General features: G+C 48.8%; 2 protein-coding genes across 7 annotated transcripts in view; one reads left to right on the top strand and one right to left on the bottom strand.

Moving 5' to 3' along the window:
* AGK (acylglycerol kinase) overlaps nucleotides 1-7,957 on the top strand; it is a 74,567-nt gene extending 66,610 nt beyond the window's left edge. For 5 of the 6 annotated variants that reach the window (XM_046021377.1, XM_046021381.1, XM_046021375.1 and 2 more), the window contains 3 exons: nucleotides 3,782-3,852; nucleotides 5,695-5,779; nucleotides 6,873-7,957. In XM_046021377.1, the coding sequence (XP_045877333.1) occupies nucleotides 3,782-3,852; nucleotides 5,695-5,779; nucleotides 6,873-7,010 (294 nt within the window). In that variant the 3' untranslated portion in view covers nucleotides 7,011-7,957. The remainder of the gene's footprint in view (nucleotides 1-3,781; nucleotides 3,853-5,694; nucleotides 5,780-6,872) is intronic. The other variant, XM_046021379.1, reaches the window with a different exon arrangement.
* A 2,039-nt stretch (nucleotides 7,958-9,996) lies between these two features.
* Nucleotides 9,997-17,124, bottom strand: part of DENND11 (DENN domain containing 11) — a 45,859-nt gene continuing 38,731 nt past the window's right edge. Inside the window, exon 9 of the mRNA XM_046021374.1 lies at nucleotides 9,997-15,904. Coding sequence (XP_045877330.1) covers nucleotides 15,709-15,904 — 196 coding nt within the window. The 3' untranslated portion in view covers nucleotides 9,997-15,708. The remainder of the gene's footprint in view (nucleotides 15,905-17,124) is intronic.

Here is a 17,124-nt window from a genome sequence, read left to right as displayed (position 1 = left end):
ATTATCTTCATTTTACAATGAGTCCCCTCTGTTTTTCTTCTTTAAGAGTCTCTGGCTATTCTTGGCTCTTTGGCCTCTATAAATCCCTTAGAAGGTTTATTTTATGAAGTTCCGTATAAAAATCTGTTATTTGGGGTGCCTGGGTGGCTCAATGGGTTAAGCGTCTGCCTTCGGCTCAGGTCATGATCTCAGGGTTCTGGGATTGAGCCCTGCGTCTGGCTCTCTGCTCACGGGGAAACCTGCTTCTCCTCCCCACCCTGCCCCCCGCCTACTTGTGATCTCTCTCTGTTAAATAAATAAAATCTTTAAAAAAATCTGTTATATTGATCACAGGATTACACTGAACTTGTAGATCAATTGGAGGAAAAATGACACTTCTCTAATATTGACTCCTCTGTTGTATGAATGCGACACAGCTCTTCATTAGGCTGCTAATGCCTTTCAGGGAGGTTTTATGGATATGCTGGATACGTTCCTGGTTATCTTAATTTTTTATAGGATTATAGATGGTATCCCTTAAAATTTTGTTTTTAGGGGCGCCTGGGTGGCTCAGTGGGTTAAAGCCTCTGCCTTCGGCTCAGGTCATGATCCCAGGGTCCTGGGATCGAGCCCCGCATCGGGCCCTCTGCTCTGCAGGGGGCCTGCTTCCTCCTCTCTCTCTGCCTGCGTCTCTGCCTAGTTGTGATTTCTCTCTGTCAAATAAATAAAATATTTAAAAAAAAAACTTAAAAAAATTTTTTGTTTTTAAATATTTGATTTAGATGGACAGACATGTAGTTGATTTTTTTTAATACTGATACTGAATCAACAACCTTATAACTAAATTCTTACTAATTTATGGATTCCTTTGGATTTTGTATAGATTCAGTCATATCAGCTGCAAATAGTGCAAGTTTTGTTTTTCCTTTCAAATACTTAGCTTTCTAATCTTTTCTCTCACCTTACTGCCTTGGCCAGGACCTCAGTCCAGTGTTCAGTAGGAGCAGCGATAGCATTGTTGTCGGACTCCTGCTGGTTTCATTGTGAGGGCCCCCAGGTGGCTCAGTTGGTTAAGCATCTGCCTTTGCCTCAGGTCATGATCCCACATTGGGCTCATTGCTCAGCGGGGAGCCGGCTTCTCCCTCTGCCTGCTGCTCCCCCTGCTTGTGCTCTATTGCTCTCTTTCTCTCTGACAAATAAATAAAACCTTTTATATATATACACACACACACACACATATATATGTGCGTGTGTATATATATATTACATATATGTATGTATGTATATATGTGGTTTCATTGCTATGTTCTTGAGTTTGGTGGGATTTTTTTACAGATACCATTTATAAGAATAAGGAAGTTTCCTTCTGTTCCTAATCTACAAAGAGTTTGTATCATGAATGGGTATTTAATTTTATCAACTTTCTTTCTAGCATCTTTTGAGATAGTCGTCTCATGTAAATTGGTCAGTAGCATACGTTGATTTCTGCACTTGGCCTATTCACTAGACTTCTATGTACAACTGTCTACTCACCTTCTCCTCCCAGGTGGCTAATACACCTTTCAGTCTCTGCGTGTCCTAGCCTGAGCGGCTGGCCTTCCCTTCCACCTGTGACAGCCGTGCTCCCTCCAGCGTGCCCCTCGGCTGGTGGCTGTAATTCCGTGCATGCACTTGTTCAGGCCAGACCTCTTGCAGCTGCCCTGTCCCCCCCTCACGCCTAATCTTGGCTTCACCTTCTAAATACTGTCAGCGCTTAACACAACATCCCTGCTAACTGTTCCAAGCCACGGATGTCTTTTATACCTGGGTGGTTGCATGGATTCCTGAATGCCCACCCCTCCAATTCTCTAACTGCAACAGCCAGAGAGGTCCTGTTGAAATGGAGCCAGATCATATTTTCTCTGCTTGGAGTCTTCTCCTGGCTCCTCATTTCACTCAGCTGCACAGCCTTGTAATGGTCGACAGACCCTCAGGCTCCAGCCTGCCCTCTGCTCTGACTTTGTCTCCCAACGCCGCCTCCTCTCGCTCTGCTCCGGGCACCCCGGCTTCCTTGCTGTTCTTTCCCGTGTCAGGCACGCTTCCTCCACACAGCCCTTCCCTGGCAGTTCCCTCTGTGTGGATCGCCCTTCCCCAGGCCAGTGGTTTTAGTCCTTGGGAACTTGTTAGAAATGGACGTTCTTGGGCCTCACTCACCCCAGATCTACTGAACCATCAATTCTGAGCACGGGGCCGGGGTCTGAGTTTTAACAGGCCCTCCAGGTGATACTTGCTCACGTTGGAGAACCACAGCCCTGGGTACCCACCTTGCTCATTCTCTCACCTCCCTCAGGTCTGCTCAGAGCTGTTTCTCGATGAGGCTCACCCAGACCCTGTCTTTAAAAACGTCACTCCTAACCACCCACATCATCTGGTGTTTCTTGTGTTTTTTATCCTGTCATTTTTCTAATAAATGCTCATATACTTCTAATATACTTATGTTCTAATATACTTTATAATTTACCGATTGTTTCTCTCTATAATTTACTGTTTCTGTGCTTCTAACATGCTTCTAATATATCCTGTAACTCATTACTTTATTATGGTTAGATTTTATTTTTTGGTTTATTCCCAGTAGAAGACAAATTCTTGGTAAGCAGAAATACTTAGTTTTTCAGTTCATCGGAGTAACCCAAGCACGTAGAAGAATTTATGGTGGTCGACACTAAGTTGTTGCATAAAAAGTGAGCTGAGAGCCGAGTCATCGCCTCTGTGTTCTGTAATTCCCGGGCGAGGGAGAAAGCTGTGCTTCGGTGGTGCTCTTTAATCTTAGGCAGAGGCTGTCTGCTCCCAGCAGCTCATGGATTATCCTGGGGCAACAGATTTTGCACCTGTCCAAGAAGAAACAATACCTGTGTTTGAAGCAGGCACAGAAGTGTGGGTTTTGATTGAGAGCGAGCCTGGTTCGAACTGCTAGCCACTGACTGGGAGAGAACTGGGGGGAGTGGCCCAAGAACCAGGTCTGGTTTTATAGCCACTGCCTAGGAGCTCAGTTCTTCTAGACCTTTTGCTGCGTGGTAATGAGAAGTCTTTAAACTATCACCATGGCAGAAAGGGACTGCTGCTCTTCGCCTCTGGTTGCATATCAAAACTGCACGTTTTTGAAAACGCACACTTGGGGGGCACCTGGGTGACTCCTTGAAGCATCTGACTCTTGGTTTCGGCTCAGGTCTTGATCTCTTGGGTCATGGGATCTAGCCGCATGTCAGGCTCTGCGCTCAGTGGGGAGTCGGCTTGAAGATTCTTTCCCTCTGCCCCTCCCCTCACTTGCACACACTCTCTTTTTTCAAATAAATAGATTTAAAAAAAAAAAACAAAAAACCCGCACATACTTGGGCTGTGCATAGCAAGAAGCTGGTCCCACGGGTGTGGTGTGATGCTGACGCACAGTGAAGATGGAGGCCGGGTAGATGGGCTGGAACTTGACCCACGGGGAGGGGACCCCAGAGACCACAATAGCTGTGATGGTTATTGTCAGAACTTCCCTAACCTCCTAGTCGGAGTTCTGACAAACCTGAGTTTTTGTTTAGCTTATCTGGGTAGGGATGAGTTCTATGGTATGTAAATTGTACTTCAGTAAGGGTCTTAATGTTAAAAAAAAAAAAAAAAAAATATATATATATACATTTTCAGGATTAAGTTACTAAAAGTGAAGGTCTCTGTATAATAAATAGCTTTGAGATACGAACCTCAGAGGCTGAAGGAGGACAACAGACTGCATGAGCCAAAATGGGGAGTATTAATGTCCGTCTCCTTGACCTTGCAGAGCAAAGAGGACTTCATGAACATCTGCATTGAGCCCGACACGGTCAGCAAAGGAGACTTCATAACCATAGGGTAAGTGGGCCGCGGTCGGAGGAGACGCGCGCCGAGTCGTCGGCGCTCCAGCACCTGCTGTGCAGAGCCCCATGAAGTCAGACCCAGCGGAGGACTGGTGTGGTTCGGGGACTGTGTCGCCTCTTTCCTGCAAGTGTTTGGGTTGACATGTAGGACGTACCTCTCCTACTTCGGCCTTCCCTGTCAGTTTTGGGAAAATCAGAGTGTAGGGGCAGGCTGCCTTCCCAAGGAGATGAAGGATCCCTGGGAGCACGGCCCAGTGTCCAAAACCTTGGCTCAGGGTCAGAGTTGCTGGCTACACATCTCTGTCCCGCCACATGCTGGCCTCACGACTTGGACAGATCGGTAAATTCTCTGGCTCCTTTCCTCTGTGGAACGGAATGCCGGGATCACATCGAACTACCTCGGGCTTGGTTCGGAGTCTCAAATGAGAGAAGGTGTGGGAAAGTCTCGCAGGGAAGCACCTCACCTGACCTTGTCCTCCTTCCAGGGCAGTAATGGAAAACCCGCAGAGGTATGGAGCACTTTGCACAGTCTCCAGGCTTTTCCCCTTTTCCACTAAAAAATATCCCCCAGTCCTGTCTGATTTGTGAAGCCCGGCCTCTGCCGGAGGTTTATTGGTTAAGAATGTTCTAAGCCCCACCCGGCTGCTTCAGCACAGCCTCTGAGCCCACAGGTTGCCATGGCACCTTGGGAATCTGCTCAGCCATGGTGCGTCCTGCTTTGTCTCCGAGCTCCCTCTTGTGCCCACGAAAGGAGCAGACATCGCTGCTGCCCTAGCCCGGTCTCCATGGCTACTCCATTATCCGCACCAGCGCCCGCGCAGAATGTCTCTGCTTTGTCGTGTTCTTGCCTTTGGTACAAATTCTTCACATGCTGAAGAGCTGATTCTGCAGCCTTTGATTTCCTTGCTGTTTCTGTAGTAGAAGGAAGAAAGGGAAACCTTTCTCTTCTCCTAGAGAGTGTCTAGAAGCCACACACTGTCTTAATTGAGAGTCTGGCCCACAGGGCCAGCTGTACTCAAATCTCCTCCATAAAACTGACATCCCAAAATAGAAAACCGATGCTGTTGCTCAATTCAGGTGAATCAGAGGCTCTGCACCACTGCTGTCCTCATCTTTGGCAGCAGGAACACAGCTTCCTTTGGTCTCCACAGGAAGTGAGATTGAGTACTGGCTGTTTCCTCTGGATGTGGGACTAGAACATTGTGAGGTTACTCTAGAAAACTCTGAAGCTTCATATACTAAAGAATTAATGTTATCATTTAATTGGATTAGCTTTTCCTCTTCCCGTTGACCGTGACTGGCTTCCAAGGATATATGTGCATGAGAGAGGGAGGGAGTGTGTGTGTGTGTGTGTGTGTGTGTGTGTGTGTAGTCTGATAGGGTTACTATAAGGCAGAGATAGCAGTATGCTAAGCAGACTGTTAATATGACTATAGAGAATCATGTATTTGAAATGTCTACTTTAAAAAATGTTTTCTCCTTCAAGCAATGATAGACTCACAAGTACCAGCTAACACAAGTTTAGTACTTTCCCTAAAAAAAATTTCATTTCAGTCTAATTTCTAAATTCAGGATTTTTAATGACCCAAGAATTAGGTACAGAATCACTCAGTCTTGTCTTCACACGCAGTTCTCTACAGCAAGTTAACCTCCTTACTCTGGAATACCTATCTCACTGCTAAGCAAGAATCACTGTGGGAAAGTTATTCACAAAATCCCATGGTTCAGCATAGCGTGAGTCCATCTGTTTAAGCTCAACAAAGGAGCTCGCTATGCTCCTGGGGTCGCGTGCAGTCGCCAGCCTGGTGTCTGAACATGCTTTCTCCTGTACCGACAGCAGCAGAAAGGTGAGGGATCCCGGGCTGCGTGCGGCCGGTACCGAGTGTCTCCAGGCCAGCCAGTGCACTCTGCTGCTTCCCGAGGTGAGCAGGGGCCCCCGTCCCACAGCGTCAGGTTCGTTCTTGGCCCGTCTTCCTTTCTAGAAACAGACCCTCATGTCTGGATGCCTAGTATGGGCTGAGCACTTGGCCAGGCTCTGGGTGTCGTTAAGGGATACTTGAGATGAGAGGACCTCCTTTGGAGTCCGGGGCTGAGCTGGGGACTCCTGAAGACTTCTGGCTTCGGTCAGCACGGTTCTGTACGGTGATCTTTACATCTCCTGGCCTTTATTTTCCTGCATGTCCATTATGCAGGGGTTACTGTGCTTTAAGTCACACAGAATTCTCTAGTTGGCAGATACTCTCAGCGGAGCTTACCTTCCCTTTTTTTTTTTTTTTTTTTAATAAAGGACCTGGAAACAGTTTTGGGGATGGCACTGAGGTCTCCTGTATTAGAAAATGCCAAGCTTGGAATACAGTGGGGAAAATGTTAGGAATGTAGTCTAAATTGTGTAATCATCCTAGAAGTCACAGCTCAGGAGGAAGTTCCCGCAGGTGGCGTCTGCGCACTCGGGGCCCATCATCCCACGGTACTCAGGATTGTGGGTAGAACACGCTGTTCCCGCAGTGGGTGGCACTGTCGTTTCAACATAGCCACTGTTGAACGAGATGCATGAATTAGGGAAGGTTTTACAGAATCTGTAACAGTAATGTTGCTGTACTTGAGGGATAAAGCCTAGTAAGTCCTAAAGAAGCACCATGAAAAGAGCAAGCGGACATCACGGCTTTCCTGAGGTCCTAGAACACTGTATTTTAGGAATTCCTGGAAGGTGTGGCAGGACCCCTGTATTTTAGTAAATATCTTTTTTTAAAGATTTTATTTATTTGACAGAGATCGCAAGTAGGCCGAGAGGCAGGCAGAAAGAGAGGAAGGGAAGCAGGCTCCCCGCTGAGCAGAGAGCCCGATGCGGGGCTCGATCCCAGGACCCCGGGATCATGACCCGAGCCGAAGGCAAAGGCTTTAACTCACTGAGTCACCCAGGCGTCCCTTAGTAAATATTTTAAAATCATGGCCTTGTTTCTCAAATCCTCAAATACTGGGAGGCGAGAGAAGCTGACCCCCGTCTCTTCTCCACAGGGAACGGGGGGCTCTTTCGGCATCGACAGTGAGGAGTACGAGGCGATGCCTGTGGAGGTGAAGCTGCTCCCCAGGAAGCTGCAGTTCTTCTGCGATCCCAGGAAGAGGGAACAGATGCTGCCCAGCGCGGCCCCGTGAGTCATCAAGGTGGGGAGCCGGCCGCCCCCACGCTGCACTTTAGGCCGCCGATGGGACCAGAAGCCTCCCCTGTCCCCGCAGTGTCGTCCCAGGATCCCGGGGCACCTCCATGGCGAGTACCCTGCCCTCGCAGTGCTTCCCCCAGTCCGAGCTTCCCGCTAGCGCATGCTCAGCCTTGGCCGCGCCCCTGCTCCCTCCTTCAGTGGTTTGCTCCGGAGGGTCCGGAGAGGCCCACCTGTGCAGGCTGGGAAAGGGCTAGACTTCCTTGGTCCCCACGTGTGCAGCCACAGTCCAGGCCTCCCTGGTCTCGCTCCCGGGACTTGAGGGGGTGCGGGTGCCTGCCTGCTCCACTGCCGTGCTTTTTCTAGGCTTCTCCATGGGTGCTGCTACTTTCTGAGCTCATTCAAATTAAGCTTGTTTCAGTTCTACACTCAATTGACCTGGGAGGGGTTTTTGTCTTCAGCCTTCACTAAGAAACTGTAAAAGGCTAGTTTGTATTATTTTTTTTTGTAGTGCTTAACTATGGGTTTGCATGAGAACCACCTGGGATGCATGTTAAAAACTGACAGGCTTGGGGCTCCCCCCAAACCTGGTTACTCAGTCTGGGAATGGAGCCCAGGAATCTGCATTTATAAAAAGCAGGCACCCTCCCCCAGGTGCTTCTACTCCAAGAGGTCCCCCAGTCTCACCGGTTCACTGTTGTAAAGCATACCCCCCACTATTATGCTTATGCACCCCCAAGAGCATTTTGAAAGATCATGTATCCCCCTTCTAGATGTCAACTTAAGAATTGCCAAAGTATGTGTTTCCTGGTGTCATGTAAATATTATTTTAAAATAAAACTGTTATATCACTCTTTTAAACATATTTGGTACAATTTAAATGTAGAACAATTTGATACTTACTCTCCATTAACAAAAATAAACCAATAGGTTCTTTGGTATTTCCATTCTGTGTTCATGAAAGAATGCTATCATAATGTAATCTATTTTCAGGCCTGAAATTTTATCACTTGTCCTATTTTCTTGCCAACAAAAATATAAGTGGAAATAATATTTTAGTGTTAACTTAGTACAGGATTAACTATACTGATGAAAACAATGCTGCAAATTTTTGATAATTAAAAACACTTTTAGAATGCTCTTTACCTTAATGAGTCCAAGAACATTATTTACAGTTAAGATTAAAACAGGACTCAACATCATTTATATTCCTTATTTCATTTTTTATAGATCGAAGCACCTAAGTTAGACAAGAGAAAGAATTCTCATGTCATACAGCCCTTTTAACTTAAGGACTTCATTAGAGCTTCCTTTTGTTTGTTGAAAGAGAACTGGAAAGTACCTGATTGGCTAAGGATTTGTAAGTCAGGCTTTATCATTCATTTTTAATACCACCATCAGGATTTTCCTGTTTGGTAGCCCCTGAGGTTTCCATACTCCAGAGGGCAGTGCCCAGAATGAATGAGCTATGGGCCTTTCTTTTTATCAAGAGGGAGCATGGAGTGAAGTGGGGAAAGGGGAAGCAGAACTCACAGGCCTTGGCCACAAGCTCATTCCCCAGACAGATCAGTTTTCGGGCCATATGAATCCCCTGGAGAATGAAGACCAATGCGTAAAAGGATTATAAAGCAGCTACAAAGAGCATATGAAGGGGCGCCTGGGTGGCTCAGTGGGTTAAAGCCTCTGCCTTTGGCTCAGGTCATGATCCCAGGGTCTTGGGATCGAGTCCCGCATCGGGCTCTCCGCTCCGCGGGGAGCCTGCTTCCTCCTCTCTCTCTGCCTGCCTCTCTGCCTACTTGTGATCTCTGTCAAATAAATAAATAAAATCTTAAAAAAAAAAAGCATATGAAGAAAGATCACTAAAAACAAGGCTTACCTGTTCAGTTCTGTTCTTCAGGGGTGTTAAAAGCTGTGCTTTGCTGCCCCAAAACAGGTGCGTCCCAACCTGCAAAAGGAGCCCCCACTCCCTGGTGCCCACAGAGGGGCGCGGGACAGTTTCTCCGGGAGCCAGGCGAGTCCCGAACCATGGCGGTTTTCTGACAGATTGTAAGGGACCGGCACCCAAGCTGCCTGGCTTCCTCCTTGATGAGCGGGCGGCCAGCACGTGTGTATTTAGCAGTTCTGATCCGTCCAGTGAAACCACGAGACATAAGATTGGGGAAGGATATTTAAGAGATTAATATTCTTATTCCTTTTGAAATCCGTGATCCCTGGTGGGAATTTTGCTTTCTTGCTTCAGGCTATTTCCTGTGAGAACAATCTTCCTTCTCGTTTACGGCCTTGTTCTTGCCCTGGTCCTGGCGCACGGCGTCCACGGGAAGGACACGCGCAGCACAGCTCAGAGAGAGCCTTGGCAGCCCGGCCCTGAAGGCAGGCGTGGAGGAGAGCCCTGACCACCTCCTGTATGCAGAAACCTTTGGCTAAGGCTTTATTGAGAAGCAGGGATGATTTCCACTAAAACCCCAGCAAATGTCTTCCCGGACACAAGCCGCTGGCTGAGCCCCATGGCTGGTCCGCACACACAGCTGTAGTGACAACGTGCCGGTGCCTTCTTTACACACGCAAGGACTTCCCTCAGTTCTCACCCCAGCCCTAGCAAGCAGAGGGCGTCAGATGGGGGGGTCACATACCTTGGAAAGGAGGAACCCGGCTTTGAACACAAGCGCCACTGACATTAGGAATCCACCCTGTATTGCCTTAAAAGAACTCCCCAAAAGGTTAAAAATGAAATAAGCCTTGAGCGTGTGGCTGTGTGTGTGCAGGGCTCCCTCCTGTATGGTGCGGTCAGGCCCAGCTCTGGTTCTCGTTGCCTGGAGGTGGTTTTACGCGGACCGTGGCCTCTCTGAGAAAGGGCCCCAGACTCGCCGGCGTGCGCTGTCATCCCCGGGCTGTCGGCGCTCGGGTCCTGCTCCTCCAGCGGGCCACCCCTCCTGCCTACCACAAACCCCTCTCTCAGGCCGGAGAAGGACTGCAGCAGACACGTACATGTTAAAATCTGAATTTTAATTGTAAAAACTGTATTCTGTAAATATAGTTATATCAGCCTCTCTGCCCGCAGTCTGGTTCAGATATCTACAGATAGGGTACACGCAGATGTCACTGGTCCCACAGAACCAAATCAGTTAAACATTTACTCCTAGCTTCAGGCCCTTAAAATTCTTACCATTCGAAACAGAACAACATACTTCTATGCGCTAGTATTCAGGGTAAAATGATCAACTGTCTTACTAATTTCATACTATGAGGTAAAGAATTGAAACAAAAATAGACTCAGTGTCTCCTCTTGCTCTAAGTCTTACGCTGGGGTATTAATCCAAGTAGGGCTTTGACACTTGAGGCGACAGGGAGGCTACGCTGATCCTAACTGGGGAGAAAGAGGAAGACCATTTTTCCAAGGCTACAAGTATTCCTTTTTCAGAAAAGGTTTATATCCCAGACCTACAACAAATAAAAAATTTTAGACAATAAGCTCAGGTAGGTAGCAGGTTAATTTTGCTTTCCTCTACTCTGTACCTCTAAAGTCTCCCGCCCAGTCTGTTCGAAAGCACAGACTCTCTACCCTTCCTAATGAGGGTCCTTGTGGGCGCCCTCTACAAACTCTTCCCGATGCCACCCTCGGAATTCTTGCCTACTTTTATCTTCGCTCGATTTGGCCTAAGGAAGTTTTCCCTCCAACAGCAATGAAATATATTTGCAACCAGCTAACTCGGTGACCACTGTGTGGATTTTTCATTTTGTGGATAATCCCTGGCTAATTTCTAAGGCCCTCACCTACCCCTGTGTTCCCTACCTGTCCCCAAAAAAGCAGAGTAAATGTATCGTCAGTCTAAACCCGCATTCTAAAACCAACGTAAGTAATTCACACCTATCCTTCTCCCGTCGTAAGTAAATAAATTTTCTGAACTGAGGTTATGTTACTGCTAAAAGCCCATGTTATGCTGGGCTTCTAGAATAACTCTAAAGGACTTTATTTCTCCATCTTCATTTATAAGCACTAGGAAATTTTCGCTTCCTTTCTAAACATGCAGTTTCATCCACCTGCCCCTGTATTCCGGCTCCAGAAAAGAATTAAAGTGCCAGGTTCTAAAACCACACCGCTCTAGTAAGAGGCTCCCTAATCAGCGTTACCACGTTCACACACTGTACAAGAATTTTCCGTAAGCTCGGGGACCGTGTCATGCTCCCCCAGACCGTCACATTCATCTCGTAGAGAGCGCGGTTCAGACTTCACAGCACCGTCTCCTTACTCACTCTCGAAAACAAATACTAAAACGTTTATGGGGTCTCAGTTGCTTCCAAATTACAAAACTTCACATATTTTCAAGGCTTATAGTTTGGAAATCTCCTTCCATTTCAACATCTGCACACTCCATTCATCACATAGTAATATTGGTAGAAAAATAAACTCCCATTTCTTATAAGAAAAACATGAACTTAATTCACAGTTAGCCTTTCTCCCAACAGTTGGCCTAGCAGCTCCCGGGAACAGAGAGGTATATGAGTCTTACAATGGAATCTCAAAAATCCACGACTCAGGAGTAAGGAGCCCTTGACTCCTCCTCTTCCCCTACCCGAATCAGAAAACGGTTTTCCTGAAATGAGAAGGGACAGGTCGGGGAGCCTTGCTGCAGGGCAGGAAGAAGGACCGAGAGGTGTGGCGGGAAGATCTTCGGGCTGGCCCTCACGGATTCCGAGCCTGCTAGCAAGGAACTGGACAAGGAGGTGAAAGCCCCTGCGTGATGCGTTGGTCCCCAAGTTGACTTTCTTGCCTATTTCAGAATGGATATCCTGATGAAGCCAAGTTCACCGTCTGGCTGACCATTGCCTTATCATTTATTCAGCACCTTACCGCGCCCTTACTTCTGCAAGTCTGAGCTGTCCAGGGACTTGGAGAAAGTATCTTAATCCATTCCTTGGGCTATACAGTTTTAGAAAAAGGAAAAAGAAAAAAAAAAAAAAAAGGTCCCTGAGGTCCCTGCCTCTTCCCAGAGGGCTGCTGTCCTACCATTAAGAATTTAATTCATGACTGCCCTTTACAGAAGGTTCCCTAAGGGCCCTGAATAATGTCATCTTTTTATTGTATCGGAAGGGCTTTCCGTGTATCAAGACAAACAGCAAGTTCATCGTCCTAACCACCAAAATGAAAAACAACCCAGCTATGACTTATCCTTACCTTTATCTTCTCACTGCAATACCCGGTAGTCACACTGACAAATGAGTCTGCACAGGTCTGTGCCCGGTGCTACTCCGGAAATTCCCATCTTGATGGTCGTGGGGAACGAAACAAGGTAAGTTTGAGATGCAAATTCTGGGCTCGATGATTTCGATCACAATCCATGAATTCAGCACCAGGAGCCACACGGAAGAGCTGCCATGCTGGGTGGCTGCTGCGGGGGGCAGGTGCCTTCTAGTCCACGGCTGTCCTGACGGAGGGCTGGACGAGGCTCCAGGTGGCGCCCTGGACAGATCTACACCAGGCCCAAGCAGTGCTTCCCGCCAACTAAAGCCACCCCTGATGCTAAACTAATCGGCGCACACTTTTGTTTCTCGTAAGAGAGAAATCCTACTGTTTCTGACTCCTGAAGGGACCCCTAAGCCAGAGCACAACTGGACATGTTCTCCAAGGCTGAATATTACCATCTGCCAAGCCTGCAGAATTGGAAAAAACCCCCCTTTAATAGGCCCCTGTCCCATTTTGCTAGACATCAGTAAACCCTAAGCCCGGATTCCTGGCCCCATAAGGTATCTTGCTACCTGGCTTTTGTCAGACCCGATTCAGGAATGACAGCAGCCCAGATGTCTCAGGTCAGCTGTGTTTCCAGGTGAGCACACGGCTCACAGCACGGCATCAGATCAGGCTTCAAGGTCTCGGAAGGACCAAGCCAATTGGGGCGGGGGTGGGGGGGGGGTTCAACAGTTGAGGGGGCAGAAGGCGATCATCAGTCAAGCTCCTCCTCCCTAGGCTTCCAGCCCTGATTCAGGAATCCCTGCCCCTCCAGAGTTTATGGACCTACGAGGCAGGAAGGAAGACTGCTGGCCATGTCTTCCGAACAAAAGCAGAAGGGTTTTAAAGAAACTGTTCAACAACGGCAGAAAAGCAGGTCCGTGTGGCTTCTAGCTCCCGCTTTCACCGCGGGGAGTCCTGCCAGGCGCCTCACCCCCCAGCTCCCCTCTTAGCAGAGGGGCGGCAAAGGACGCTGGGTGGAGCTAACTGCACACAGTGGGGAGAGGGCGGGGGGAAGGGAGCAGAGTCAGACACAAGAGGCTCCTATCACAGTCCACGCAAGAGACACTCAGGGGATGGGAACAGCGACCACCGGGCATGCTGCTCAGCCAGCCGGCGGGGGTGCGACGCTGGACTTCTGGCCCAGAAGCAAGCTAAAGGGAAGGACCGAGTCCTTGCGTCCTCTCTCAGAAGGGATACAGGGTGGGGGGGGGGAGGTTCTGTTTCGGGGTCAGCTGGGCCCAGGCTTGCTTGTGCACTCCCCTCGGCTCCCATCCTGCCCCCTGCATGAGTGTGAGGGGACCGCACAGAGAGGCCCCACGGCCACCTGGAAGGGTGTGGAGCTGCAAGGAGCCCAGAGCCCCACCCAGCAATCAAAGGAAAATACCAGAACCTCATTTTCAGCTTATGACCTTTACATGAACACCTGTGAGCATCAAGTCACAAAGCCACAGAAACACAGGTGTCTGCCTGCAGGAGGGCATGGGCGCAGACGTGCTCAAAGACGGCTTCCAACAAAGCCCTCAGGTCCCCAAAAGAGGGCCCATGTCCACTGAGAGAACCCGACCTTTCCTGTCACCCCAGCCCTGCTTCTGACACACCACCCCCTAACTTTGAAAACCTTGAGCATTCAGACACCACGAAAAGTAACCGTTACTCGAAGGAGGTCAGAAAGTCCGCTCCTTCCCAGAGACAAGAGAAGGCTGCTCTTGAAGGTGGCGGCGAAGCTGCTTTTGTAGACATGTACGTTACTGAAATGATGGCTAAACCCACCCTGCAGAGGAGAGACGAGTGTTAGCTGCACAGTTCACACGCCAACGCCCAAACTTATTGATCTATTTACATAAAAGATGCTACTTTGATTAACCAGTAGGTATTTGCATTTGTACATGTGAATTTCTTTAGTCTTGAGTCCCGTATCAAGGAGCTACAGTGAAAATGTCTCTGAATAAAGCAATGAGGCCTAAAAAGCTAGTCTTGAGACGAGACATGTGATCCATCCATTCGAAAGTTCTTTCTCTGCCGTGTGTATTAGCCTGGCTGGAACCCGGTCACAGAGATGGACACGTGGACAGCTAGGCCAGCGACACAGCCAGGCAAGAAGGGCGAAAGGGAAGAAACTGTCACCAACAACCCAGAAGACCAAGTCAAAATCCTATGGCCAAAAAGACCTAAACTCTACCCATGAGAACTGGCTTCAAACAACCACTGTCTCCTCGAAGTTGGCATCCCTGGGATGCCCAGTCGAAGAGAAGAGGCAGGGACCGGCGGGAGTCATTTCAGTCATGTCAGGGGGATGCAGGTGAACTCATCAGGGACACTCAGGGGTTCCAACCACTTCCCCAGGTGAAGGCACTGTCAAATTCGCTCTTGACACATGTGCACTCTGGCCCCAACTACTTAGCTCAAGGAATGTCATCTCCACGGAAGAGAAATTTGTGAGGGGCTCCCAACTGGTACAGTCTTGCTCCAAAGTCAGAGTGACCAGCTCAGATCCAGTCAATCTCTGTTTTATCTAGAGGCTCTGCTATGATGTGTCCAGAGAACTCTCAGATGGAGAGACGTCTTCTCTATCCTGTTTGAACCCCAACTGCTCTGCCTTTCCAGGCAACAAACAGTACCCTTTAAAAAGACCTAAATTACCCCAAAAGGATCATTAGCCCTTCAAAGAAACTACATTGTATAATGAATTTGCTTGCAAGCTCCAGGGCCATCCCTAGAGGGGAGTCTAGGGATGTCCCTAGAGGGGGACTCGGGGAAGGGAGGAGTGCCGATGGGGTGGCCCCCACCAGTTTCCTCTGCGGAAAGCTGCAGGCTTCATTCTACAGTTTGACTTTCCAGCTGGCTGCTAAGAAACCTCTTCCTGTCATTCTGTGCTTAGAGAAGCTCCTCCTTCGCGACAGAAACATCCTTTTGTTCCTCTTTGAGATCTCTGCTCACAAGAATAGACAAGACTCAGATTCGCCCCAGTGACCAGGGAAAGGGATTTGATCCTAACACCGGATTCCCGGAATGGAGAAAAACCACGAAGGGTCATGAGGTCTAGCTTCCACCTCCAGGAGACGCACGTCCACAGCTGTCCGGGGACAGCGCTCTCATTCTCCAGTACCTCAAGGGATGAAAACCACAGAGACTTTCTGAATAGTCCTGCCCAGTGTTTCCAGAGCTTGGCCCGCTCCTGGTGACAGATGGCCTTCACTGCATCTGCTCAAAGTCCACTCAACAAGGAGATGAGATACTCTGCTCTGGGAGAAAGTGGTGGATTCCAGCATCGTACCAAAGCAGGACATAAAACCAAGATGGTCTTGTCTTACCACTAGGGAGGAAGGGAAGAAAGGAGACTGCAAACATCACATTTGTTGGAAAGTAGAAACCATGATCCTTTGTGTCAACTTAATAAAAAATGAGGTCTTCTGGGGCCCGTTGTGAAATCCCCACGTGAGGGAGGCTCACCAGCCTTGGCTCACTCTTCCTAGGGGCAACAGGGGTTGTCGATGACCAACATGACGTCGATGCCATAGGCCTCCAGCAGGTCCATCAGAAAGCTCCGGTCTCCCTGGGGGTCTAGACCCATGCCGCGGGCATGCTCAGCGGTCAGAGTTTTGTCTTGACTGGCGGACACCTCCAGCAAAGTCTGAAATATCCGGTTGTTTTGCTCTAAGAAAAACCTGCATTCGCCAGAGAAGACACAGGGAAGGGAGGGCAGAAAAGCCAAAACAAAACAAGTCACCCAATCATCCCCACATGAGGAACTGGGACTTTTAAATGGTTTCAAACTCAGAAATAGTCCTGAAAATAAGGAAACTTTAGGACCAAAGTTCCAGGGTTGGCACTAGGTTTAGTAAAGAAACCACGGACACTAACCGCAGTATGATTGGAAAAGTCTTTGAACCAGTGATGGCCTGACTGCCGAAACCCAACTTTCCTGTGGAAGGTTCCTACAGACACTGTACTGCGCTCCCGTGCTCTGTGTTCCTCTGCCTCCTAGTCATAAGGGGAGGAGAAAGAACAAACAAAACCCCAACCCACTGATGATGCAGCTCTGAGGTCCAGACTGAACGTGAGAAACTGAAATTCACCTTCACAGCCCTGGGGATAGGCCACGGGAGCCAGCAGCAGGGGCGAGCCGTGGTGGGAACAGAGCAGGGCGCCGAGCTGGTCTGGCCCCCAGCCTGAGCCACCGGGGGCCTGAGACCCCACAGAGCATGCCGGGCAGAGCTGGGGCTCAGGAGCCGGGGCAGGCCCAGGGAGGTCTCACAGCCAGCAAAGCTGGGAGACAGGGGTGACGGGGACATGGAAGGCACCAGGGACATTGACGGAGACATTGATAGGCACCAATACCGCCATGGCTCCCGGTATTTGTTTTCCTTTGATTCGCTTTTTTTTTTTTCCTGCTGCTGCTGCTGGTAGTGGGATTATACACTGAGCATGATTTGAATGCCATGGGTTTGTGGTACTACATAAATACACAAGTCATTTGCAGAAAAGGCATTCATTCTCCTGACTTTTTAGCTGTGTTCCACAGGGGTCTCAGGCTCGGCAAAGGCTCCTCGGGCCCAAAGCAACTCTCAACTCTCAGGAATTTCAGATGTAGCAGAATGTGTCACACCTTGACGACACTGTGGGCTCTTTGCTCAATTCCATACACTGTTACATGTCAACATCATGGGAGGATTGGGAAGTACACTTTATCAGAAGTTTTCCAAGCTGTCGGGCTCCTGGGTGGCTCAGTCAGTTGAATGTCTACCTTTGGCTCAGATCATGATCTCAGGGTCCTGGGATCGAGCCCCACAATGGGCTCCCTGCGAGCCTGCTTCTCCCTCTGCCTACTGATCCCCTTGCTTGTGCGCTCTTTCTCTCACTCTCTTTCTCTCAAATAAGTAAATAA

Source organism: Meles meles, chromosome 10 (assembly GCF_922984935.1).
Source record: "Meles meles chromosome 10, mMelMel3.1 paternal haplotype, whole genome shotgun sequence".
Classification (NCBI taxonomy): domain Eukaryota; kingdom Metazoa; phylum Chordata; class Mammalia; order Carnivora; family Mustelidae; genus Meles; species Meles meles.
This window is presented reverse-complemented; position numbering and strand designations above follow the sequence as displayed.